The sequence below is a fragment of the Falco punctatus genome, assembly GCF_963210335.1.
Source record: "Falco punctatus genome assembly, chromosome: 8".
In the NCBI taxonomy this organism is placed as follows: Eukaryota; Metazoa; Chordata; class Aves; order Falconiformes; family Falconidae; genus Falco; species Falco punctatus.
In genome coordinates, this window is record NC_137588.1 from 36,945,664 (window position 1) to 36,973,005 (window position 27,342).

The 27,342-nt window shown below is 39.7% G+C and overlaps 2 protein-coding genes across 2 annotated transcripts in view; one reads left to right on the top strand and one right to left on the bottom strand.

Annotated features, from left to right (window-relative positions):
• Positions 1–25,724, bottom strand: part of LOC308068675 (uncharacterized protein) — a 148,462-nt gene extending 122,738 nt beyond the window's left edge. Inside the window, exons 1-2 of the mRNA XM_080399675.1 lie at positions 23,712–25,724; positions 21,969–22,041 (exon numbers count right to left, since the gene is read on the bottom strand). Coding sequence (XP_080255801.1) covers positions 21,969–22,041; positions 23,712–24,145 — 507 coding nt within the window. The 5' untranslated portion in view covers positions 24,146–25,724. The remainder of the gene's footprint in view (positions 1–21,968; positions 22,042–23,711) is intronic.
• The window catches only part of SPOPL (speckle type BTB/POZ protein like), a 37,710-nt gene continuing 33,744 nt past the window's right edge, over positions 23,377–27,342 (top strand). Inside the window, exon 1 of the mRNA XM_080399673.1 lies at positions 23,377–23,703. The gene's annotated coding sequence lies outside the window, so the exon portion shown is untranslated. The remainder of the gene's footprint in view (positions 23,704–27,342) is intronic.

The following is a 27,342-nucleotide window of genomic DNA, read 5'->3' on the forward strand; positions in this document are numbered from 1 at the left end:
GTGTAGATTCTTGAAGTGATTATATACCTGTCTGCAAGTTTATGCCCAGTATCTACTGAAAATATTTGCAAGTTTAAAAGAAATAGTTTTCACCTTTAATTGCAGTAGCAAAACTATTATCTTATTACTTTTCTTACTCACTATGAAACTGCAAAGCTTGTGTGGGCCAATTATCCCTCTTGCTGCTAGATAAAAAAATTGAACATGAAGCTGCTAAAATAATCTTGCATTATGGGTGTTTAAAAATGAAGTACAAATGTTATTCAGAGGTTCAAAGGAGGAGCAATAATGAACACTTACCAGTTTTAAGGTTATTTGGTGATTTGACTCATGCAATTTTTTACAAAACTACCTCATTGTTTTAATGTCCTTGAGAGTTTCATGCCACTAGCTGTAAATTTGAGAAAATGAAATGCTGTTTTCCATCAACATGTGCATTAAATCCATATCAGATTTTAATTGCAGAAGTTTATATCAGTCAATATGGGTTCTGTACATCACCCACTGTTTCATTTTAATTTGGTGCAGTATGGAAAACATCTCAGTTTTTAAGGACTTGACAAAACTGTTAGCTGCATATTGTCACTGTGCCTTCACAAATCTGGGGTTAAGGGAGTAAAGGTAACAAGAAGCAGAGGGCAACAACAATAAGAAAAAGAGGGAAAATACACATTAAAGATTCAACAAGGGGTAAGAACTCTCAGACACCAATACCATAGACTCCAACTCACTGGCAAACTATCTGAAGTATGCACTTCATGCACACTCTCAATACTTACTACAGTTGGTCAGGCAGCTTGCTACCATTCTTACTTATAGAGAGACAGCCTCTACAGAGACCATAACCTTTCTCTGGAGGTCTATCCATAATCTAAATAGGCATTCTGCATACCCAAGTGTTGCGCTGGGGAGTCTGAAGAAGCCAACCCCTTTCCATGAATCTAAGCAAACCACAGGTCCTCGGAAAATGCTCCCCACCAGGAGGATCCCTGTGTGGCCACAGCTTCCACAAGTTTTATAGTAATGCAAACACTGCTGATTGTCTAACACAACAGCTCTAGACTCTGGTATGGCCATATTTGACTCATCTGGCTGCCGTGTTATGCTTTGCCCTTGAGACAAGGAAAAACACTAAGGTCAGGACCATCAGTCATTCTATTGACCAGAGGAAAAGTCTGGCAGAATGAGTACAGTGTTAGGACCTAATCCTGTGAGAAAAGGGATTGAGAAGTGATTTCTGGACAAGCAGATTTACCACACTGCATGCCTATGATTAGTTTCAATCTAGCCTGATGTAGTGTAAGCAGAAGTGACAGTCAGAAAGAGCTGGAGCTGGAAAATGAACCTAGAAGTGAGGGGATGAACTACCTTCTGAACAGTCATCTTCCCACTACAATAAAGTGCTTAATTTAATATTTGCATTGAATTACAGAAATTACAGTTAACTGAAGGGCAAGATTCCTGGTTTCTTAAGACCCAAATTTTGTTCAGCTGAAAATGATATCCTTCCTTCTCCCATGCATTTATTACCTGAATTGTCAAGAACTTTTGGATCTAAAAGAGATAGAAGTCCTCCAAATTTCTGTTTTTGAAATGTCTAATCTATTTGATCCATACTTCATGTCACACAGTCAAAACTAGAGATAATGAACTTATACTAGGTCTTCAGATGTAACAACTTGTGATCTGTTTGGTCTGCACGATAAAAGCCTGTACTGAGACCACAAAGATCTCAGGTCTCTCAGAATTTTAACCACATTCATAATTTAATGCAGACTACAGACACAACATCCTGTAAAAATCAAGTAGTTTACTTACAAGTAGTACAGAAATACATACTCAAGGATGTGGTTTCAGTATTACGTTTGTCTTAGTACAGCTAAACTATAACTTATTTGCAATTCCAAATCATTAAAGTCACTTAGGAGCAGTTTGCACAACATTGTGAGCCCGTACAAGAGTCCTGTTCACTGCAGTGATAATACAAGAAAGGAATACTTGCTGTTGCGATAATCATCTCTGGAGGACATACCTTTCTAAAATGTACAGATCACATTATGATATTTTTGTTCCAGAAGCTCAGTTTTCACTTTGAAACACAAGTGGCAAGCATTGAAAAGTAGTCGGAAAAGAACCTTGGCTATTTTTCAGTTTCAGATCCCCATAAGCATTTAGATATAATTCACTTTCATATGTTAAATTGGAAAGGAGAAGATTTGAAGTTTCAAAGGCCTATTTATCTTCCTCCTAATCTAGCATGCTTGTTCCCTTTGCAATGAAACTTTTTCTGTTATCTGCTCCTGTCTATTATCACATCATCCAACTTCTCTCCAGTGTTTCTGACCTTCACCTACACTTGCTGCTTCTCTCATTCCAAGCTCCTCCAGGGGATGTTAGCTCTGAACTGAAATATATAGCTATTTTTTTTGGCAAACTTTTTTAAAAACCCACATCTATTGTGACACATGCAAGCAATGAGGTGACTAACAACAGGTCTGCCAAAGGGAATCTGGAAAATATTTGATAGTTAAAATAGCAATGACAATTTATTCTTTCCTACTCTGACTAGTTTCTTAGGGCACATCTGCACTGTACAATACTACAGGACACAGAGGTACCAGAGCTACTACTGAATGAGCCAGCTCTGCAGGACAGAGCTAATTAGCCTAAGCACAGTGCCATGCTAGCAGTGTTACCTTGCTTTAAAGAAGGAAGTTAGCATGTCTTCACAATACTGCACTCTGTCCTGTCATTGCACCAGCTTGCTCAGTGGTAGCCTCATGATTTCTGGATCCATCACAGCATAGAATTTCATTAATAGAGTTGTATTTGCACAATTAGTAAAGTTAGCAAAACTCATACAATGACTTATTTGTAGATAGTTTTCTTCTTAAGAGCTTAGGCAGGTGCCAAAAATATTTCTTGTAAAAAACCTACTAATTTTGAACTTCTGTCCATTAAATATATACACTTTTATAAAAAAAACAAATCATATGTTCATGTGTGTGAACAAACAATATATTCAATGTTGAAGGAAATCAAGGAAACCAGTCACCCAGAAGCACATGCACATAAACCAGTCTTTTGGAAGACATTTAAAGGAATTTCTTAACATTTCTTGAAACAACTTCCACAATGCAAAAATTTTTATGCTCTTGCAACATTACAGAAATTTGAATAATTATAAATTTCATTTCCAACTCCATTAACAAAATAGCAAGAAAGTATTTCTATAAATTGCAAGATTATACTGCCCTGTGAAAACTTTGCTATACGCTAGTGATGGAAGGCCATATTATGTCTTTGTACCAATATAACAAAGCCAAGGAAGCCATTCCAGGAGCACAGGTCTCAGCCAGCAAGTCTTGCTGATAACAATCTATAACCAAGATGATCAACCTTAAAAAAGCCATGTTAGAAACTAGCAAACCAGAAGAAATAAACTTACAAAATGAAGGCAGCCACTAAGAGTTTCCAAAAGACAAAAGTACGTAAATTAAAGTGTTTAGGCCCAGCTTAGAGGCTGCTTAAGCAAACCATAGTTGACTAATTAGAAGCACCTATAACCCTGAAAGGAAACAAGTGGACTAGATTAAAACAGAATGACTAACCAGGAAGATCCCTATAAAGAGTTATCAAAAAATATGATTTCTTCAAAATATAGAAATCTCCATCACAATCAAGTCAGCCATACAGGACAAATGACAGACAGTGAAATGTAAAGCAGGAGCTCAGAAATCCAGGAATCCGAAGTCAAAGTGGCAAGATTTATAGTTTTACAGACTTTGAAAGTAAACCTTTCCTTCTTTTAAAGGAGGAAATGAAAACATGCTGAACTAACAGTGCAGCAGAGAAAGATAATAGTCATTACGGGTAACAAGGGAGTTGAGATGTGTTCATATACCAAATATAGTTGTGGTTGGGACACTATCACACAACTGCACTCTCCCTCTCACAGCAGCACCTCAGACTTCACACATAGCCCGATATCTTAGTTTAGTCTAAGAGTGACTCTAGGCACTGAAAGCAAGGCAGCGGAGGTTGGTCTGACACAGGCTGTGTTCCCTCAGCCCTGCTGGGGAGATCAACAACCTGCAGAGCACAGGGCAGCCAGGGTATGGCTTTAGGGCCCTTCATTCAATAAGGGCACCCTGCTAGGTAGTAAGAATTGTTCTCATTGATAAACTGCTGTTGGCCAGGTCACTTCAAGATAGCTGGACCAACCCATTACCTGGATATAATAATAATCTGTGGGAGAGATTTCTGTTTCTGCTCCAGGGTGCCCCAGAGTGGCACAGCTGGGGGGCTCTTCCAGCCATTCAGGCAGAGACTCTCAGAGTCTCTCCCACTGGCAGAGCCCTCCCAAGCTCAGCTACTTCATTTGCTCACAGCTAATCCACAGAGCTCTGAAACGGCACTTCCCACCTAGCGGGACAGAATGGAGACCTCACCGTGTACTTCCAAACACTAACTGACTCCATGGGAAGCTGCTAGTGTGACCAGGCACAGTACCAACCCACCACTTTAGGAATAACAAGCCAGGTGCAACCAACTCCCAGCCCTGCCCCAGGGGTCACTAGTACAGGTTCTGTTGTACAGGCAGCTCTGCAGTATCACTGTCTGCTTTTGAAAACATAAACCTCAAGAAGTGCCACAGCACTATCAAAACTAGCTGGCTGCAACAAGGCTTTTAGCATCCCATACCAGATTAGCTTCAATAAGTAGTTCCCACACCTTGCAGTCACCAATCCCCCACAAGGCTTCAAAAGCTCCTCTGTCCGTGCTGTTTCATCATCCTCTTCAGGCCAGTCCACCCAGCTTCTTACCTCTGCTGTGTCTGGATTCTTTCCCTCACCAGGTTCCTCCTCCAGGGCCTCTCCTCCATCCAGAGCACACTCTCACTGCTTCTTCCAGGTCTCTCTTCATCACATGCTCCCCTTCCATCCCCCTTAGAGCTATTTAACTACTTAGCAGGAACCAGCCACAGCTGCACCTTATCCATGCCAGCCAACCCACCGCCCCTGAAGCCAGCCCACAGCTGTATATTATCAATGTTAATTAACCTGCCTTCATTCCTCTACAATTCCTCTACAGGGAAGTAATAGGTTTATTTGTAATGCAGCATAGTGAAAATCAAAAAATGAATTTTGATTAACTGCATGTCTTGAATTTTTTCAGGCTAGCCAGTTCCATAAACTACATTTTTATGACACGCTCATCATTGACATTTTGGCTTCTATCTTACCCAGGCGGGTTGCTTAACGACCAATTTCCAACATGCTCCAAAGTGACTCAGGCATCATCTCTGCACCAGTCTGATCACCCTGTCAAAAGTTCTTGCTCACACAGATCTCTACACCCACCTTCCACCTCAGACTGGGGCCATATCTTATTGGTTGAACAGCTAGAAAGCATTAACAGTAATTACAGAAATGTTTTTCCTCTGCTCTAATTACAGTGACATCAGCATTCTATTAACCTTTAAATTACTGGTATTTTTCCAGGAGAGAACTGTAATGAATAGCAGTTAAGAAAAAAGCACCATGATTTCAGTGCAGAGAAAATAAGCAAGAAACAAAGCAGAGGGAATATATCAGGTGAGCTATACATGCCTGCTGACAGTGCTCCTGTAGCGATGGACACCACTGCCTCTTACAGGCCGGATCCTCAGCTTCGATCTATTGGAATAGCTTCACTGATTCTGGTAGTCCAGTAGCTATAAAGCACATTTTTTATTTTCATTCTATGGATCTCTTGAGGAAACCCACCTGGAACTCAGAGTGCTAAATGTAGGTACCTAGCAGCCAGACGTAGTGGGAAGTAACTGTCTTGCATATGCCTCTGTACAGACAGAAATGAACACTGCTCTGGATTGATAACAATACACAGTAAAACACTGATGAACACAAAAGAAAAATGGTTTTCATTCTTTTGTGATAGTCTGATTTCGTCTCTAAAAGGCTGATATTTCTTTTTATTCCATTGATGGGATTCCTGAATTTTTCTGCAGCTGACCTCAGAATGGAAATATCTTTTCCAGAGAAGCTGAGGAAAGAATAGGTTGACAGAAAAACAATGCCTCATGGAACAAGCCAAATGAAGTAGCTGATATTTTTGTGTATTATGAAAATGATGTTTAACAATTTAGGGATTCTTAGTCAGAGGAAATGGGGTTTTGTCCCTCTATGTTTTCTAAGCACTTCATTCCTTTAATGCAAGTCTGTGGAAATACTTCCCATGAGAATATGAATATTCAGGAAAAATAGGGAACCGTTTACGCTGATACATATTTTTTTACTTGGTTGTTTCTGTGCCTGTTCCCCAAATATACCTAAGCAGCCAGATACACAATGGCAAGCACTTCTACAGTGATGTAACCAAAATTTCTGCTTTACAGTAGCATAAGCAGAGTCTTGGCATAGTAAGAACACAGGAGAACCAGTAATGGAATAAAACAACCTTATTACCTCATGCACAACTAGAAGGAACCCAATGGGGATGAATCTTCATGGAAACAAAATTGCTCTCTTCTTCCAATAACAAGAATCACTTTCATAGACACAGTTCTTAATTTAGTCTAGAATTCTGCTGTGTGTCCTCTGTAAGTGAATTTAGGACTATCACTTTAGGTTAAGCCTGCTCTGGTTTTTGCTTTAATGTCTGGCTAACATATTTATGCATATGTATTGTGAACTTCACTCAATCTATTCCTGCAGAATGAGATCTGGGTAAAAGAGCTCCCACTGAAAGGTTTTTTTAAAAATTGAAAGTCAATCCTCATTTCTGTTTTTCAGCGTCTTTTCTAAGAACCGTTCTAGTTCAAATAAATATATAAAAAAAATTGGACCAGGTGAAGTGAGTGCTATGACAAAAGAGTCTCAACTGAGAGTCAAGTCCTTGAACTGAACCAGGCAAAGCAGGGACTTAAGCCAGCTTTTTTCTCTTGCTGTGTGACAGTCACCATGCCATGGATAATAGTGGATTGATTCTCTCTCTCTCTGTGTTTGAAATTTCAGGCAGGATTTCAGGGAAACCTTCATTGGCCAAGAAGAACTGAAACTGCCCTTCTCAAAGGAGAAGTTTCAGCATTTCCTCAAAACAGTTTTTTCAACTGAACAAAATACCATGACCAGCGGACTTGTACCATTTTCTAAAACAGCCAAGGCGCTTCAGGACTATGAGATTCATTTTCAAAACATTATACCCTTAGAAGCCTTAATCTCACTTCATTTCCTTGAGGGTGAGAACAGTCAGCATGGATTTACCACAGGTCAGATGAAGATTACAGAAAGCCAAAGGCATAGTGGAGCATGTAACAGCAGTATAACCCTGGTGGCATTAGGAACGCAGTGCTTTCTGAGCTTTGGCAGAGGTGACTGACTCCAATACAGGAGCTCTTAAATCAGCACACACATTTATTGAAAACGCATCTACAAAGAATTCAGTTCTAATGAAGCAAGTAAAAGGAACTGAAATTGCTCAGTATATACCTTTAGAAAATCTTATTCATCTTAATATATTGGCACTGCTACAATTAATAGCCTGTTTGAATTTTCCTTACAGTTTCTATTACAGGAGGCTTATAATTCAGGCATAGAAATCTTACTCTGGGCTGAAACTTGTTATTTAATGTCTTGGCTCAGTTCATACAGCTTTTCTGCTCAACCCAGCTCACCTCCCACCCCCAAACAGTAACAGAAGTTGCCAGGTGCGGTTCCCAGCATGCTGGTAAGGGTTCAGCAAGCTCTGCTTGCTGCCTCGTGTAAAGTTTGCAAGTGTATATTTTTAAAAGAAACACCTAGGTCTGTCCAAGAGCAGATGGGGTAAGGGCTCAGGAAGTAGCCCTTCTAACTAAAACTAAACACAATCAGAGAATGTCCCTAGCAATTTGCTGACTTCTTATTTGCCTATCACTAGCATAAGGCATTTGAATCTTTCTGTCACCTTGAATAACGATCCTATTAGCATACAGGTTTTTGAGGGGGTATGAATGGTCTTATACTGAAGGCAGAACAAACAAGCATAGCACATCCATTGAGAATGAGACTGAGAACAGAGGAGCAAGAACAGACCGACAACTGAGAACAGCCAGCCATCTAGATGGCTTAAGAGATAATCAAGGGCCGTATTTAAAAAACTGTTTATGGACAGGTCAAAGAAATGAGCCAGAAAGGAAATGGAAGCAGAACCATGTCTGGATGAGACCTTTACCATGGTAAAAGAAGTGATGACATTGGGATTCTCTCCAGATTTGTCAATACTGTTCATTCTGACTCAAGCCGTGACTCCGCAAACAGTAACACCAGATCTGTACAATATCAAATCACTTTGTCGTTTAAATTTGATCCACATCAGCCATGGATGCAAACCACACTTCTGTTGAATTATCCAGACTAATGATAATGTTTATGATGGTTTTCTACTATGATTTGAAGACAGAGAGCATTTTAACTAGCACATGAGACTTATGCAAGATTGTTGTTTGCAGCTGGAACACAAGACTTTTATCTAATCTGGCATTAGGAGTTCAAAATCCTAATTTACTACACCACCAAATCATTCCAAAGGAAAGGTGTTGTGTTACATACCATCACAACTCCACTATATGTTTCCTTTCTCTTAAGGCATTACGGGCTTTCTACCGTCTCAGTTTAATAACATTTTCTTTAGATATTTTTGATAATATTCTGAATTCTGTATGTGTCCATTTCTTGAACTCTCTTCTAATTTTTGAAAATTCAGAAGAAACAGAACTAAGATCTGCAGGGGTTTTTTTTCTCCAGAACACTGCCAAAGTACCACCTTCTGCTATTTTGCAATAAAATTGCATGAAACTGCTAAAAGTGACTTAATGCATCATTTATCACACTATCTGTGCAAAACTGCAAGGACAGTGACTTTAAAAAGTAAAAGTAAGTTATGGAGGAATTTAGGAATCGTATGGAAGGGTTATGATGGGACCCTGCATCAGTCAATGCTTTTAAACAAATTATTCAGACTTTCTTATTACAGCTAGCCTGAATGGGCTGTAGCACTCTGGGATAGGGTAGGCTTATGTAGCTGAGCTGGAATCAGGCAATGATAGAGTACTCAGAATCCGGGGAATAAGATGATGCTCAACATTGACTGGAGTGGGAGGAAACATAGCGTGGTAGGAAAGATGTAGACTAGAACAGGCACCTACAGACTAGAACTGGAAGTGACATAACCATCCCTAGTTTGTCATTTCATATCTCGCGAATGCTTGGTTTTGCTCTGCTGAAGTTGTTGTTACGTAGCTCTGTGTGGGGATGTGGGGATGTCAACCACAGCACAGTGGTCTCTATTGATTAGAGTGGAACTGGCAGTAAAGATCTCTGGTTTCTATTCCCAGCCTCGCCACTGACAGCACCACTCACCATGAAAGTCACTTTCCTTCTCTGTTCTTCAGCTTCCACATTTAATAAAACATGAATATTGTTATTCACTTACTTCACAGAAAGTCTTAGTGATTCAGTTAAAATGCTTAACTAAAAAATAATGTATATGAACTTTCATCACGGAAAAGAAAATAAAACCTGCAGTTAGCATGGTTCCTAATGAAAGGAATCACAACAAGAAGAAAATTAGTTGGAAAAAGGTCACTTTTAAGAACTTTACCAAACTGTAAAGGCTATCACCCTTGACAGCATGCTAGAACAGAGTTCATATGAAAGTACAACCCTATGGATGAGCACTGAATAGTCAGCCACTGAGGAAGTTATGTTTATACTGAATCATTTGATCAGAAAATACTGTGTTCTTTTTCCATTTTATGAGCATCAAGTCAAGAGCATGATGAGATTCTATCAGTTCTTTTACACTGATGCAGGTTTTCATTTTTCCTAACCAGGAAAAACTCCCAGGTTAAATCCACATATTTTAAGTCAGAGGTTGGTAGAGTTTTATCTGTTGTGTAGGGTCTTATCCATAGTCTCTCTTCTTGCAAGAGAGACAATAACCTCTCACCTGTACTATATTTTATCTCTAATGAGATCCACTGAGCCTGGATTCCAGCTTCATATAGTATGGGCTATCATCTTCAACCTGGTCTTCCCAATAAAGCATGGATGTTTCCTCACTTTGCTCTACATTGATATTGTAATTTTGAAGACAGAACGAGTATAAAAGAGTGTAAAAAATTCAGCTAATTAGGTACTTCAGCACTTGGTTTGGATTAATATAGTTGTTTTGGTAGTACTTGGATTAGAGTTGGATGGTATATTTCTGATTTTCAAAGAGAGAGAAAACCCCCAACTTAATAGAAGGATTTATAGGTTCTCAGATAAAATGATATATTATTCATTTGAAGGCATCTCTACAGCTCAGAAGCTGTCCTCTACTGTGACAGATTGAAAAACTCCAATACAATTTGTCTTTTCAAGCTGTCCCTGAAAGATTCTGGGGGAAGTTTTTGAAGTGTAGAAACATGTGCTGTCTTCTTGGCTTTTAGTTTATATCCAAGCTACTGAACTGAGCACACTTTGTATCCTTTATACAAACAGTTTTGATGTTTGTTAGTCTACTTACATAATTATGTCAGTTGTGAGATTTTGTTAGAACAGAGACTGGGATTTGTAAAAATGCAAGGTGGGAAAGCAATGCAGTAATTCACAGACAGCTTTGTTTACATAAACATTAAAAAACAGGATGCGCAAACTCTCTGGTTATCCTAGACAGCTTTCTAAACTCATGCTTTGTCCTGTCTCTCATGTGGGAAGTGGGATCGGGTCCTTACTCCAAAACAGTGAATTCTGCCCACCAAGGCACGCATTTTCATTATTGTGGCACGTTCCTTGATTTGCTTGGCAAATGCTTATTTATTTGCAAAAGTACTGAAGAGAACCAAAGTTATTTGTGATTTCAAGCCAAATTTTGTCTAGGTATGTCTAAAAAAATGGCAGGTAATGAGAGAAGTCAACACATTTTGGAATAGTAGAAACACTGTCTATGTTATACAATTGTTTTGTTTTAGCTTTTCATTAGGAAACATTTTAGAAGTCACTTTAAAATAAAAGAAAGCATAGAAAAAAAAGATGAAATCATGTAACTTGATTTTAGAAAAAGGAAATATTTCTATGGTGGGTCAAGCTGATGGCTCATCTGAGACATACTGAGCTGGTTTTGGAGACAGTATTCTTGAAAGGTAGAGTATTTCTGTGTCAGTTGTTAAAAAAATTCAGGCAAAAATATATCATCTTGTGAGGAAGTTTTTTGGTAGCCAGTTCACTGGTCTCACAATGCTGAAGTTCTCTTCTCATGGTCACGTAACAGTTGCTTATCAGTGTTGCTGGAATATGACTACAGCTCTGTCAGTCAGCCAGAACCCAAGTTGTCTTGGGTCTTACAGCAGTGGCAAAAATAGCAGTCAGCTTCTTCTGGGTAAGTGTGCATATGGAGAACCTGGAGATAATCTGGTCACAAACCTTGTGTTCTTTCTTGGTAGTCTCTACATGTGCTCACAGGTGCTTCAACATTCATTTCCTTTAGGGAACAAACACTGGGATGCTTTCTTTGCCCACACAATTCTCAGTAATATTTTAGGCTAAGCATTTTATTTCCTGCCTTGTTCTGTTTTCTCTACATCGCACTGCAATGCCTGCTTTCACAGGTCATGTATGCCTATTCTGTTTCCCCATTCCTTTACCTTGAACTTTTGGATTTGTTCTGTACTAATGGCTATTTGTGTTTTGATCCTTTTCACTCTACAGTCTCATTCTCTCTCAGGTCACAGTTCTCATCAGTCACAATATCCATTCCAGCATTTCAGGAGTTATTCCCAGTAACTGTGTCAATCATTTTACGTCCTTCCTTCCCAATGGGAAAGTACAGAAAGAAAAAAAGAAAAATGAGAAAAAGAACCCCCAGATTTCATCTTCATCTTTTCATCATTGTTTTCATGGTTAGGTCAGTTTATGGTAAGATTTAATTTTTGTTTCTGATGTCATGCAAGTTTTTTTTTGGTCCAGATATCCAGGTTACCAGATGGTCTATCTGTAGATGTTGCGTTTTTGTCTTGTTAATCACATTTCCTGCCACGTTGTGGGTGTCATGAACCTGCTCAATGACGTGAAATTTCATCTCAGGAGTGCTGAATAGTAATAGCTCCAGTTTTACAATCAAATTGTTCTTTATCTACTGCTTACAGAAATTCTAGAACTGTGGCAAATGTCTGTCATGTGCATATAGATTTGTGCTGTCTCACCTACACTCTTCTCTCTTGCATCTTGTACTTCTCATCTAAGTGCCATCCAACGTATTACTTGCATGAAAGATGCCTTCTAGCATATGAATTAGAAAAGCTTCAAATGCTGCAGGTTTTCAGCCATTATTGCTGCTCCGCTTAAGCCTTACCTTCATGGCTAGCACTAACACCATTCTTAATACGCTTTCTTTCAGGTAAGGCAATGGTCAGCAAGAGTGCACCAACAGGCCCTACACTTCCAAGGTGGCCTGAGTCTAAAAAGAGCTAATTAAGGTTTTATTAATCAGCATGCCAGACTACATAACTGCAGCTTTGCTATGAACTAAAAGGCTGTACTATCAGGACCACGGATTTTTCTCTTTCAGCATTATCCCTAACTGCTCCCCCAAACAATTCTGTCAGTTCTATACTCTGAAGTCCGAAGTCAGTCCTCAGAGGGACGCCTTATCTGTACAAATGTGTTTGCACAAACCTCCACTCTCCTTGTATACTTTTTATGAAAGTCCTGTTGCATATCTGTACTCAATTATTCAGTGCACAGAGGGAAGAACAAGTAATATTGACCATTCAATAACTGAAATATTCTGATAAAGAGGTTAACAATGTAAAAGTTTTCTATTTATTTCAAAGAAAAATATTGATAGATTTATCTTTTAAAATGCACCAACAGAAACACAATGTCATCATCCACATTTTTCATCAGTAAATATATTTGCCACTGATGAGGGACTCTCATGAGCTAGTTGTTTTTGAAGTTCCTCTTGTGATCATTCATTTAGGTAGAAAAAAGCCAGATTCCCAAGCTCAGGTAAAAGCATTTGAGACAAGGTGTACACGGTTATGAGATAAGACCTATCCACCTCTACACGCAAAAGTAGTCAAGGAACTAGAAGCAAGATGAAGGTAATATTACCTGAGATAAAAGTTGGCAAGTACAAGGGAATTCTTTCCCTTCACTAGAAAATAGATTGTGCTGTTAGTGGCTGGGATTCACTAATGAAAACAAGTTTTTGAAAATATTTATCTTCATCATATCTTTGATGAGTATTTAAAGTTTGTTTAGAATGAGCTTTCATGCCAGACATTTTGAAAGTAAATTTACCTGAAGCAGGTAGTGCTGATGGAGTAGAAGTACAGTTAGCTCTCTGTTAACTTCAGGGTTCAGTGTCAACAGTCCGTCCCTGGACTGAAGGAAGGCAGTTCTGAGCTCACCAGGGTAGAAGGTTAGGAATGCCATACAGTGAGTTTAGATAGGATCACATCTCTAAAAAACTAGTAGTTGGAAGTATTCAGAGGGCATGGATCCTTCTGTTCCACATCGGAAGGTGAGAACTTAAATATTTCCATTAAAGGCAGGAGTAGATTGTTTACAATAGAACTACTTCCTAGAGTACCGGCTTTTTTGCAGGTGGATACATATACATTTCTCAAAACAGTGTGAGAAAAGCTTTATTTAAAACATATTAAAAAGCATTACAGCTTTTTTTCTGGCACCAGCTCAAATTTCTCTTGATACTGAGCTTCCTTCTGTATCAATGGTTTGTCTTCACTGTCTAAAAGTGTTCTTTATCTGCACATATGTACATGTATAGTACACCTGCTAAAAAAGCTTTGTCATTAGCTTTAGGTTTTCTTTAGGCTCTCTGCTTCCTCAGACACATCTGATTTCTATAGACAAAGATTTACATTCCCTCACTTTCTATGCAGCTGTTCTGTGGATATCATATCAACACAAAATGTCCCCCACTGTTCTAGAATTGGAGTTAGCCTTTAACTCCAAGGTATTAATATCTGTGAAAGGTCTTTTCCTTGCATAAAATCTTTGAAATAGAAACTGATGTGCTTATTAGCAATACATGATATTGGTGAAGTGTTACTAGGCTTGACATGAGAATCATCTAATGAAATTCTGCAGCCTGTATTCTGCAGTTTAATCCTATTTTATTTCTTTTTTTCTTAACTTGGATAGACAAGTTCTTTTCTCAGGACCAGAAATAACACTTCAGAAAGCATTTACTTTTCTAGGTTTTCTTATATTAATCACAAGATGCCACCCTAAACTGTTTTCAGCATGGGTGACAGACATGTTCTCTTTCAAATTTTAGATGGGAGGTTTTCCTCCAGTGTATTCTGAGCTTTTTGTTTTGCCTTTTTTCTCCTCTGTTGATACAAACTAACTGGTTGCATACAGGTGCTCAAAAGAGGTTTCAGAGAAGCCACACCGATGATAGCATGTAGAAAAAATTAATCCTAGTAATGGTTGATGAAGCTCTGTCAACAAAGACAGATCAAAGTATTAAAACTAATTCATTCTCTTTCCAGACGTTATGGAATTAATAACTCCTTCACAGAGTACGAGATGAAAAATTAGAACAGATTTCTAGAACAACAGAATACCAAAGCTACAAATCAGAAGTATTTCAAAGGCACTTTGATTAACTGAATTACAGTTATGTATTGTGCCAATTGTGCCAATCTCTGTTTCTTTCTTGCCAGATATTGTTTCTTGCCTCTCAAAATAAACTGACCGTATTCAGCAGTGACCTTAAAATTATCATTAGGGAGATATGACTCAGAGAACCTTGGATAGCCTCAAGCTATTCCATGTTTATGAGATCACGGCTTCCTTTGAATCTCTTCATTTTGACTCTTCATTTTGAGGAGATGCTGCTGTCATCTTCTGTTATCTTAAAACTTGCAGGACCAAACAGATGTTTTAGATGACAAATCTGATCTTTGACTGTGTTCTCAGAAGACATTTTTAGTTTCAGCCATGACGGCTAATGACTTTGAGATAACACTTAATTTTCAAATTTTTGTTCACACCTAAAAGGTAATTCAAAGTACTTATCCAGGATGAACATACTTAGCTTTTTTCCTTTTTAGCTAACTACCTTATATGCTTGTAACAGCACCCTGAAATACTAAAATTCAAAGGACATGTAGCATTTTAGTTCTTAATTAAGCAACAGCTGAAGTGCAAGATACCTGCCCAGTCTGGTAGCTATCTGGTCTTTATCACCAGGACTCATTTAGGGAACTATTACTTACATTACAGTATGTTGTACAGTGAATTCCTGCTTTTTGGATATGGCCATTACTGAAGCAGCTTCTATACTACTATGAATAATTCTGTAGAAATTAACAGAGATACACAGGCATAAAACAGCCACATGAAAAGATGCTAAACTTCAAGTATTTAAAGTAAAGTAGTAGAAGCATAAAACCAGAAACAGACAAAAGAAGTTAAGCAACTCAACTTTGATTTGCACGAAAATTGGGCTTTTAATATATGTATGGGAAAACTATGGAAAATTATTTTAAAATGCATAGATACAGAATTAAACCCTGCATGCAAATATGCTGTATCATGATGTATAATTACTGAAAATCTCACATCTTTCCAAATCAATGGTGTCAATAGACTGTTTAAAAAAAAAAAAAAAAGCTACTTTCACCTTTTGATAAAAGTGGGATTTTGACCTTGTCTAAGTGTAATGTGCATGAGAGTTTACTGTGTAATTTTCTTCACTAATTAGCATTTGTGTTATGTAAATTCAGTAAGGCAGTTGAAAGCTAAAATCTCAAATGAAGTTTGCATCCAGTTACAGTATTGCAGAATGATTCTAACACTATTTTATCACTACAGGTTTCTTATGCCAGAGGAAATCTGACTCAGAAGACCATTATTTGCCTTAATCTACCTTTTCCTTACCAGCAGTTTTAAGCTATCTATACAGACAGAATATCTCCATCACTGAGTGATACACCCTAGTCATATGACATTATTAATCTGAGCTTTTGCTCTAGGAATAGGATATTTCCACACTGGTCTCTAAAATCCCAGAGCAATAGGAAGCTATTCAACTTATGAATCACAATATGTCTTGAGACACAAAAGGCTTGCCAGCGAGGAGAAATGAACTAGATGAAAACATCAGCAGTACAAAATCTGTGCTAATGAGAACTACAGTACTTAAAGCACACACTGATATGTAAAAAGATGTGAAATCTAAATAGATGCCAACATAAATAAAAATAGATAACCCCTGTATTGCCTTAAAATGAAAAAGCTGGCTATGTAAAAATTTCAAATATCAAGCCTGACTCTATGAGTAGTCATCCTGGGCCCTGTTCTGTGTTTTCAGCTTGGTGTTCAGCATTTGTACTGGAATCCTTCCAATAATCCTGAAAGGTGTTTGTTTTTTTTTTTGTTGTTGTTATTCAGGATATGTTATGTATCCTTACTTCTATTCATAACCAACAGTGAATCATGCAATATAGAAATTCCAGTATTTTGTAAGATTAAATTCATTGAGGTGGTATGTTTTCAGCAAAACTCAGACACCATTCTGCTTAGATTTCCCAACAGAAAGGCATACTTATTGCACAGGTTTTGTTATTTTGTCTACTATTATACACATATATTATTATATACATATATATATTGCTTATTGTCTAGTGTACATGGTCCAGCACACATTCAAATTAACTTTATTTGGAGGATAGCTGCACCCTTAACATTTTTAACGAACTTTATGAAGATCAGATCAATTATAGCTCACAGTGGTGAATAAAGTTGTATATGTTATGATTTTGAGGGATGGTGATATTGAAAAATTAGAAAAAACAGCCAGCAGAATGCTTGCATTTCTCAGAAAAAATATGGAGGAAAAAAAGTAATTTATGGTCAAGCAAGAATCCTGTTTGATACACAGTAAAAGCATGGTTTATTTGGGAGTTAATTAAGCTTCTGAATGAACAGAGGTCAACCTAGGTATAAAACATGCAAGCATGAGCTCTCAATTTGAAATTTCTCCCTACATCTATTTCCATATATTATTATTTCCTATAAAGTTTAGCACAATAGGAAAAAAAAGAATAAGAAAAATACAATATTTTTTTGGTGAAATACAGAGAATTGAACAACATAGACAATTGGATGTGTACCTCATAAATCCATGGGTAAATTATATCAATTGTGCTAAAATCAGTAAATATCCAGTTACCTGTCCTGTATATTTGGCAGGTGTAAAAATTGGCATTTACTGAAATGACAGTGCTGGTTTATTTTAGTCATTATAAAAGTTATATATTTAGTGCTCCGTGCTGAAAATGTTAGGTTTGCAAGGTATGACAGAAGAGCTCAGTCCTATAAAATGCTAAGTCAGAAGGAATATGGGGTTTTTACTATTCATAGAGACAACCAAGCCAAGTCCTGTCATGAAACTCAAGAAAATCTGGGGAATATTGCTGTTGAAAAGTACTCTCGTGAGCAGCATAATTAAGGATTTTGTTTACCAGCTAGGAAGCAGGAGGCCATTTCAAGAGGCAACACCACAGAATCTCAAAACCAAAAAAGGTAATAAAGTTCAAAACAACTTGTCTTCCTCACATTCTGAATTGAGGTGTGGCTTTTCCCCTCTGAATGCATCTTACCAATTTTACCTTCATTCAGTGAAGAATCTATTGATTCTTCTGTGAATCCACCTGTATTCTCCCTGAGCCAACTGAATCATGTTCAGATGCTGGTTTTATCTGAATTTATAAATGATGATGTTCGGAGCCCACATAAAATTCAGAACTTCATGCTTGTTCTTCCTTCTATGAAAGTGACTTTTAAAAGCATTTTAAAAGTTACTTGGTATTTAAATGAGGAAAATATTATGCATTTGGCTTCATTATCAAATTTATAAGTATAACCCACAAAGCAAAATCCGCTCTTTATTGTTGCTTTCTGGTATAAAAAGAAGTTTCCACACTCTCTGAAACAAAACGTCTGTAGAAGTGTATGCTCCTTTGTGTTTCATTGCTCTTTGGAGGGTGGCAGGGAGTAGAGGAGGAAAGAGTTGGCATTACATTTAAAAATACAGGAGTTGATTTTACTTCTTTTTGGGAAAGGAGAGGAATGCTGATTTGCAAAGAACTTAAAAGAGGCTTTATCACCCTCTAGCAAGATCTGAGAAGAATCTATTAAATTCACCAAAAAAAATATATCTTTTCCACTAGAGACTACTATAAAAATTTTACCACATCCAGGAATGTAACTAGTTTCCAAGTTACAGCCTGGGAAACCATATTTCTAAAGAAATCTGAACAAAGCACAATGGCTGTTGTAGTTCTTATTTTTAATTGTATACACAGCCAGCAGTACTGATTCCTCTATTTAGACTGCCTATCTTTTCCCATTATGAAAAAAAAATCTCATTCTACACATGTGCATGGGGGAAAGGGTTGTTTAATTTGAAAGACCTGTAAACATGCCATGACTGCCGCAGGGAACATGAACTTGAAAGCAGTAGTAGCTGCCAGGTATGTGTCTTATTGAGCATATCAAATAATACCACTGGTTTGCACTCTTAGTTGTGATCCTCAATGACACTGCAATGGCAAAGTGAGTAAAGTAGAAAGAACCTGGGACACAGCACACAGTTATACAGTCATAGTTGTGGAGTTCTACTAAATATGAATGAATTCAACAATTTGCACATGCATGAAGGATGAATAAGGAAAAAAAGTGGAAGATTTGTAGGGGTGGATGACTGAGAGGAATCTGGGAATTTTTTTGCACAAAACCCTGGTGATAACATATTAAAAGAACACTAAGGAGGAACTAACGAAAGATGGTCAGCAATTTTCAGTCCGCCATTCTGTGGAAAAATTAATGCCATGTAGTGCTGCAACCAGTCTCCAGTGAGTTTTCTCCCTGATATGACACATAGGAAGATATGATACCTACTCTGAAGTCCTGACTATCTATTTTAAGATGTAACAGTGAATAGAGCAAACTCAGAAAGAGAAACTCATGGAAAGGAGCATGACAATACAAAGCAAATTCTATTTAATAATTCTTTTTTTAATGCTTTTAACCTATAAGCTTCCCTTGAACTAAAATGTATCGCAAAGCTAACTAAAACTGTCAGAAAGGTTTGCCTGTCTTGTAAAGTTAGAAAAGTCAAATGTTTTCACATTTTCCATGAAAATCTTCTAAGTGTTTATTTATTTGTTTTTAATGGAAAAACAAAGGGAAGCTCACACAGAACAGCTGCTGAGCTCAGGCAAAGACTGAAAGTCCCAAGTTCAAGTCTCTGCTAAAATTAACGTTTGTTTATACAAAGTACAAGCAGGGAACGTTCTAAATGAATATCAGCCAGTAGCTTGGTGGTTAAGGTTTTATCTGTGATACGAAAGACAGGGGATAAATACTTACACAAAATCAGGAAAAACAGGCTTGAACAACTCACCCAACACTGGTAGGCTCTTCGCTATAGCCACTGGAACACAGTTAATTCATACAATGTCACCCTCCTCCCTCAGAAGAAATTGCACCTTTCCTAAAATCCTTCTGCCACAACTAGCATATATTTTACAGTGAATAGTGCTGGTTTCAAAACATTGACCTTTTCAAGTGAACACCCATTCTGTTGAAACATTACTGAATAATTTTAGACGTGTATCACTAACTTTTAAGAAATGAGTTGCTTATTGCAGCTTAACAGGTTTTATTATTTTCCTTTTCAGGAAGAAAATCTAGAAGGAAAATATAAAAAGAAGTTAAGGTGGAAAAGTCAATCTAAACTGGGTAATGCCTTAATACCCTGGATTTTCAAATTCTAAAAAGCAATTCAAATTCTGAAGCCACTATATTATAAAAAGACTAAAAACTTCTCTGCTGAAATCCTACATGCTTCTAAAACTGTCTGTAAAATCGTGAGTCATAACAGCTAGATCAGGCTTTGCATTTACTTAATGCAAAATCACCCAAACATCTTGGCAGTACATTTGCAATGTTGTCTGCTTGCTCTTTTAAAAGTAAATAGGGTAGAATAAAATAAGATATTACAGTTTTACTATGATTCCTCCAGAAAGAGCTCTCATTTGGATGACAGGAAAGGAAAACAGAAAGCATGTGACACTAACACAATCTTGGGTAGTTTGCCATCGACTTTTTCTAGCATAAGTTAGTAAAAACAATTAACTTGACTAAATAAGTACATGAAATTAAATTCTTGTCTTGAATTTCTTTCAGAAAGCTTACTTTAGTGATATAATACTGTTGTGAATCTTGAAAACATGCTGCAGCAATATGCTTATGCATGTCTGTATGTGCAATGCTTCCTTTCACCAAAAAGATCTCAGAGGGGTTTACAACAAATCCGTAATTCCAATGCATAATTTAACCACTGATAAATGGTTACCTATTGGGTACAGAATGACTTCCACTTGTAACTTCACCTTGCAAATCATTTAAATGCATATTTATATATGCTACTACTTCCCTTAAATCTGTGGGACTGCTCATATGCCTAATACTGAAAACAATCTATTCTGCAAATTCTGAAAGTTAACATCATCATGTACAGTAGCTGAATTCAGACAGTTCACCTCATATCACAAAACAAGGGTGAGGAAGTCTCGTCAATAACCTAGAATATATTCTGTCTTTCAAATAGAAGCACAGGAAATACGGTGTTCAATATACAGCAGACAGAATTTGTATTTTGAAGGGTTTATCTAATGTGAAAGTCCCTGAAGCTTGATCACCCTGGAAAGAGGAAAGACTGTGTTGCCTGCCCAGACTACAGCACTTAAAATCTCCAAATCCTAATCCTTTTATGTTAATATGTTATATTATAGTATGTAATATGTATATATGTGTATATAATATAGTATGTTAATATGCTTCCTTATTCTTTCTAGGAGCATCCTTAGGTGAAATTATCTGATAAAGAAACCCCTAAGAATTGTTAGGTAACATGTTTGAAAAAGCCAGCCCTCAAGAAGGGATCCAGATTGACTGTAGTAAAGGCATAGTATCAGGTGGACTAGATGATTGTTGTGAGTCCCTTCTGACTGAAATATTTACTGTGTTGTGTTGTATTGTATTGTATTCTATTCTGAGGATTTCCCAATGAAGGATGGCACCACCACAGTGCAGTGGAAATGTGGCTCTGTCCCAGTGGACACACTACACATCTTCAACAGTGTTTTTCTTCTTTTGGCTTTAATCTCTTTTTAGACAATAAATTTACATAGCATCTTTCCCTGAAAAGCTTTGAAAACTATTGATACCCCCAAGTTTCTGCCAGAAAGTAGCGTAGATTTTAAGAACATATTCCTGTGGGGCCTCCAGCCTAGTTTGAGAAAATACAATCTAGGGCACTCACCCTGGACCTAGGAAAGTTTTGTCCTCCCTCCGGTCTCTGCCACAACCTTTGTTCCGCAAGTGTGTTTAATCATTTCACCCTGTCTTGTTTTTCTCTAGGATTCTCTATCCTGTCTAATTAGATTACAAACTGTTTGTCTCGTATGTTTTGTAAAATGTCTGGCATAAAAGGCCACTTATCTCAATTGACCCACTAAGTGCTGCCATAATGCAAATAATACTGATGCATCCTGACATGACAGTATTTCACCTTAATGTGATACAAAAGGCTGGTACTATACGGTGTGCTTTAATTTAGCACTGAGAGGAGGAACGAACTCAGGGTACAAAAATGGGAATCTAAGGGGGAATAGCAGGGAAATAGACTGAGCAGTAGATTAAAAGTACAGGAGAAGGAATTAAATTTCTGTTAAAACCAGCTGGAGACACAGGATCTGGACAATGCTAGTTGCTTTGCTTGGCAGCCATTCACAAGCCCGTCTGTGACATTTGCCCCCAAATCCCCCCCAAGAATATTATGTATCTGAGGGTGAGCAAAAGAACTTTACAGCCCGAGGGATGCATGAGCTGTAATCTCACCTTTTGTCGGCTGACAAATACGCATGTGTTTTTCACAGCTTCTGTTAATGATCCATCTTTGCAGACTTTATCTCTAGAGTGGGATTTAAGGGAGATGGTAGTTAGTTACTACCTAGGAACATTCACTTGGCTCACTGCTTTTCGTAAGTGCTAAATAAAGCATAAGATTCTCACTAGACTCTTCAGTTACAACTAGGAACACATCCCTGATTTCCAGTAGCACAGACCGAATTCTGCCTTGTGAATGGACTTCACTACCTATTTGCAACAGCAGCTCCAAGCCCTGAGCGATTCAGCTCATAATACCAAAAATCCTGATCATCTGTGTTCTACTTGTGCCTCATGCAACCCACAAAGGTATATACTGCGTTTTCTTTTAAGTAATGGGCCATATAAAAGGTAACAGCCTGTCCAATCATCCTGTTCAGCTAAATGGAGTAAGCCCTGGCTGTGGCTGTAAAGCTATTTCCTACAAGGTCTGGTATGAAAAAGACTCCAAACAAACAAAAAACGCTGAGCCATCTGAAAATACAGCGAAATGTTGGAGAGGTTCCTGAAATAGGTCTGAGCGAACTAGTAATACCAAAAGCAGTATGGCCCTGTCAGTGCAGTTTTTCTCTGCCGGATGAATTATCCAGGGCTCTGTGCCTCACTAATGCAGTTGTATTGATTTTGAGACCTTGCTAGCTCAGGTACCCTTATGCAGCACAATGCTGTGTACATGTATTCTTAGCGTTCATTCACAAGGGAGGCAATTAAGGTGTCACTGAGTCTTAATTGTCTCCACAGATTATATTTTCCTTAAAGCCCTGGTCCTTAGGAAAACAAAAAGAAAACGTGTTGCTCAAGTTTTATTTCCAACCCTCCACGAAGAAGTTTGCGGTACCGTACGTGGAATTTACCATTATAACATCATTTATTTTTAGAAGCAACGAAGGAGATACGTCAATGACTTGGAGAAATTCCTTCCACCTGGGCTAAAGGAAACGGATCTTGCGGGCAGCGCTCGGCAGTGCTGGGCGGCGATGCTGGGGGGGCCGGAGTCCCCGGGCCGGGAGCAGGCCTGCGCCTCAGGTGAGGTGCTGAGCGCCCAGCGCCGGCGCTGCACCAGGGGAGGGCCCACGGAGGGCTGCTGCTCGTCGGCTCCCAACACCTGGGAGCAGATGGAGCTCAGGGGTGTCGTTTTCAGGTTAATTTCATCAGGAGAAGAAATAAACAAATTTAAAAAAGGGTCCTCAGAAGCCCCAGGTCCGCCCCGCGGCGTGAGGCAACCGCTCAGCGGGGCTGATGGCCGGGCGCTTGCTTCAGGGGAGCGCCCCCGACCCCCGCGACAGGGCAAACCGCTGGGCGGCAGCGCCCGGCACCCCCCTCGCCCGGAGGCGCCCCGCCCCAACGGCCGCCCCCGCCGCCCCGCCCCGCCCCAACGGCCGGCCTCGCGCCCCGCCCCACGCGCCAGGCCCGGATGGAAGCGGCGCGGCGTGAGGCGTGACCCCTCCCTTCCCGGAAGCGCGGCGGCAGCGGCGGCAGGAGCGGCGGCAGCGGGGCCGGACGGGAGCCGCGAGGTGCCGAGCGTGAGGGAGGGGCGGGCAGCGGGTCTCGGCGCGGGCAGCGATGTGGCTCCGCCACCGCCCGGCCTCGCCGCTTCCGCCTCCCGCCGGGCGCCGGTGACCGTCACACCTTCCTCCGCCCCGGCAGTATGAGCCCCGCCGCGCCGCCCAGCCAGCGCCGCGCTCCGGTACGTACCGCCCCGGGCTGGGGGTGGGGGGGGCCTTTGTTGTGCTGGGCCCTGCCCGGCGGGCGGGCGCGGGTCCCCCGCCCGAGGCAGCGGCCTGCGGGGCCCTTCCCTGTGGCGGCGGGCAGGCCGCGGGGCAGCGGCGGGCGGGGGCGAAGCCCCCTCGCCCGGGGAGCCGGCCCGGCGCGCACGCACCGCGGCGGGTTGTGGCGGGGGGCGCTTCCCCGTATGTCATCCGTACGTTGTGGCGGGCCCGCGCCGGGCTGCGGCAGGCGGTGGTGCCACACAGCCCGTCCCGCCCGGCTCCCCGCGCTGCCGCCTGCCCCGGGAAGGCCCCGGGGAGCTGGGGGGTGTCTCCCGGCCCCCCGGCTCGGCGGGATGCTGCAGCAGCCCGGAAGTAGCGCTGGGGAGCTCGCGCTCGCTGCCTGCGCGCGGCGCGCACCATTTTATACGTGGTCAGGAAGTGGAGTTGGCCGAGGCTGGATTTCACCTGGTGATGTCATCTGCTGAGGGCTGCGTCACAGCAGGGCTGCTGGAGGGCAGAGGTAGTTGAGAGGGAGCATAAAGGACGGGAAAAAAGCAAAACAAAGGAAACGCGGGCGCTCTTGATGAGTTCGCGATGTTTTGTAAACTGCGGTATCCTAAAATCAACAGTTTATTTTAAAATGTAGCTTTATCTGGGGAAGATATTCTTAACTTGTTTTCTGAAGTGGTGTTAAGAGTTACAAGAATAGTATTATGAACAAAAAGCATTGTTTTAGCCTCCTGCCAGGAAGAACAACCTGTGAGACTTCAGCTGGGTCATTATTCTTATCAGTTCTGCAGAACGCGTTATTTTGATAGATATCCCATATGGTTAGAAGAATTTGTGCCACAGTGATGCTGAAGCTGAGCCTTTTGTATGACTGCCAAGGCATTTTGTTTAACTGTTAAAAAAAAGAGAAAGGTTTAGTTCCTTTTTCTATTTTTACTAAAACGGGTGTTTTTTCTGGAAATAAAAATCCCTTTTCTAGAGGGGTCGTTAGCAGTCACTGTCACTCCTGAAAATATTTTACCTGGCTTCTCTGTCTGTCTGAGCCTTCTGGGATGTGTGACTAGGGCAAACATAAATTTTTGCAAAGGATTTCCAGCGTGTGTCTACTGCATAACATTTTTCCCCTGCTCTGTAAGTGGCTATTTGCTCAGGAAAGGGAAAATAATTTTTAAACAATACGCCTTTTGTATATAAAGCTGCAAACATGGCAGGCTTTGATACATCACCAGAAACTACTTTTAACTCTCTTCTGGAAACCTGAGATTTTAAATATCCAGAAATATCCTTGGTGTTATATTGCCTTGAAACAGCTTTCTGCCAAACTTTCAACTTTGGTACATTGCAGTCTGCTTTTAAACTGTCAGTGAAAATAAAGAATTACATTCTGAACTTGCATAGGCGTTGGAGCTACTTGTTGCTATTAAAAACTTGTCTATGCAATAGACAAATATAAAATGAATTTGAAAAGCCACCAAGTTTTTTCTGGCTTAATCACTGATTCCAACTGTGAATGCATATGGCTTACAGTTCTTGGATGTTCAGTTGAAATTAAAAATTATAAACTTGCTTTTTTTTCCTCTATATGATGTGCTTATCTGTTGAGTTTTGTGACTTTGAAAGCATCTAAACTTAAATTGACAGAAGAGATAATTAAATCATTTGTCATTAACAGCAGAAGTTAGTGGAAAAGAAATACCTGAGGATGGTAATAGGCAGTGTAGTTAAGGTTTGTACATAAATCTCATTGACTTATCTTTTTATTCATTCTTCCTTGGTTTTCTGACTGCGTTTATTGTTTTCTCACTAATTCATATACAGTCTCCACATCTGAACTGTATCTGTGCACTTATTTCTCCTTACGTCTTATGCTCTTGTAGAAATTATTGTAGTTAGACATTTCTCCTCTTGAATTTGTTTCTAGGTTCTACTCAGAAGTAGGCTTCTGTGTGTCTAGCATTACAAAACTACCCCATCCCATTTGTTTTGGCTTTGTGTTGTTACACACACACACACACACACCCCCCCCATTGATAAATGGATATTTCTGGTTTTTTTTCTCACTGTTTTTGTGACAGGCTCGTATGCTATTGTAGGTATTTCTGTCTCTGTAAAAAGCAGTCTACAGCATGCTGCCCATCCTGCTTCTTGCGTATTTAGTAAAACATAGTTAAGAGTAAGGAAATCCAGATGAGATTGTTCCACTCATTGAAAACGCTAACCTGGTACTTGTAATCATAAAATCCTATGATCTTCAAAATCCTGTGTCCTGGATCAAAACAAGAAGGCTTTGAAAAGTGGTGTGTTTTCCAAATGTTTTTTTTAGGTCTTCTTTCACTACTTATGTTAAGCACTTTGCCTTCGTGGGAGTCACAGTTAGTGAGTGCTTCCTTGACTGTCTCCATCAAATCAGCTAATATGCCACACAGTCAACTAGTGATAAGGCAGCAAAACGATGTACTGATGATATATCAGCTTGCATGAATTACATTGTTTCAGAGGTCTGCTGGCACAGTGAAGCTGGACGGATGTGCAGCCCTCTCCACACTCTGCAGAGATCATCAGACCGAGGAGGAGCAGTTGGATAGATAGCCAAATGGGCTCAGTGTTTTGTCATCTATGTCCTGGTCCCTGCATCTTGGGGGTAAAATAAAGGCCCTTGTCTCAGTGGTTGTCCAGTGCCGGCTCTGGCACATCCCAGATGTGCTCTCCAAGAGGCTTTCATATCTTGACTCTTGATTCCCTTTCCTCTCTCTTGGGTGTCCTTCCTTGCTTTGATTTCTTGAGAAACTTTTCAGTTCATGTCTTTCTGATTTCTTCTTGTCCCACCCATATCAAAAGGAGTCTGATAGGAACTGTCCCTTCAGATGGAGGTAGGAAATTACCTCCTTCAGTTTGTGCTCAGTAGTTGGAGGAGAATTGTTGCGGCTGTGTGAGAGGTGGAGGTGTTTTAATAGCGGTGATTTAGATGCTGTAGTGGTTACTGAGGGAAATGGTTGCTTGCCCTAGTTCAGCGGGCTTCTTTAGTGTGTATACTATGTTACAAGTTATATGTTGTTTTGCCTAAATGTTTCATTTTTTTGGTATGTTGCAGCTATTCAATTTGTGTGGTAAGGCTACATTTTAGCAGGAGTATGTATGTTTGCTGTTGGAGTGAGCTTAAACAGAAAACCCTCTCAACTCTCTTGATTCCATCTTGCCCAAGTTCAATAGCTTTCTAATGTGGCTTTTGGTAACCTGTTTTAAAAATATTCTTTGTCAGCTGTGAAGGGGCTTTTTTAATGTTCCTTACAAGGAATCACTTTGCAAGCATGTATGCATCTGCCAATCTTGTTGTGATCAGTGTTTGCACATAGCATTTAAGAAATGTAGTGGAAAGTGAGATACTCTTTCAGATGAGTCAGAAACTCATTGGCATGGAATAATCTAGAGAGCTCATATGTACAAATGCCCTGAATTAGATTACTTATCCTTGATGCTGCCTTGTATGTCCCATAAGCCATTTATAATTTGATTTTTGTGAAAAATACTACGACGCTTGCTGCTTTTTGTTGGCTACTTTTTCTTTCTGTGGAAATCATCAAAAACAAATGACAAACCAGATGTAATAT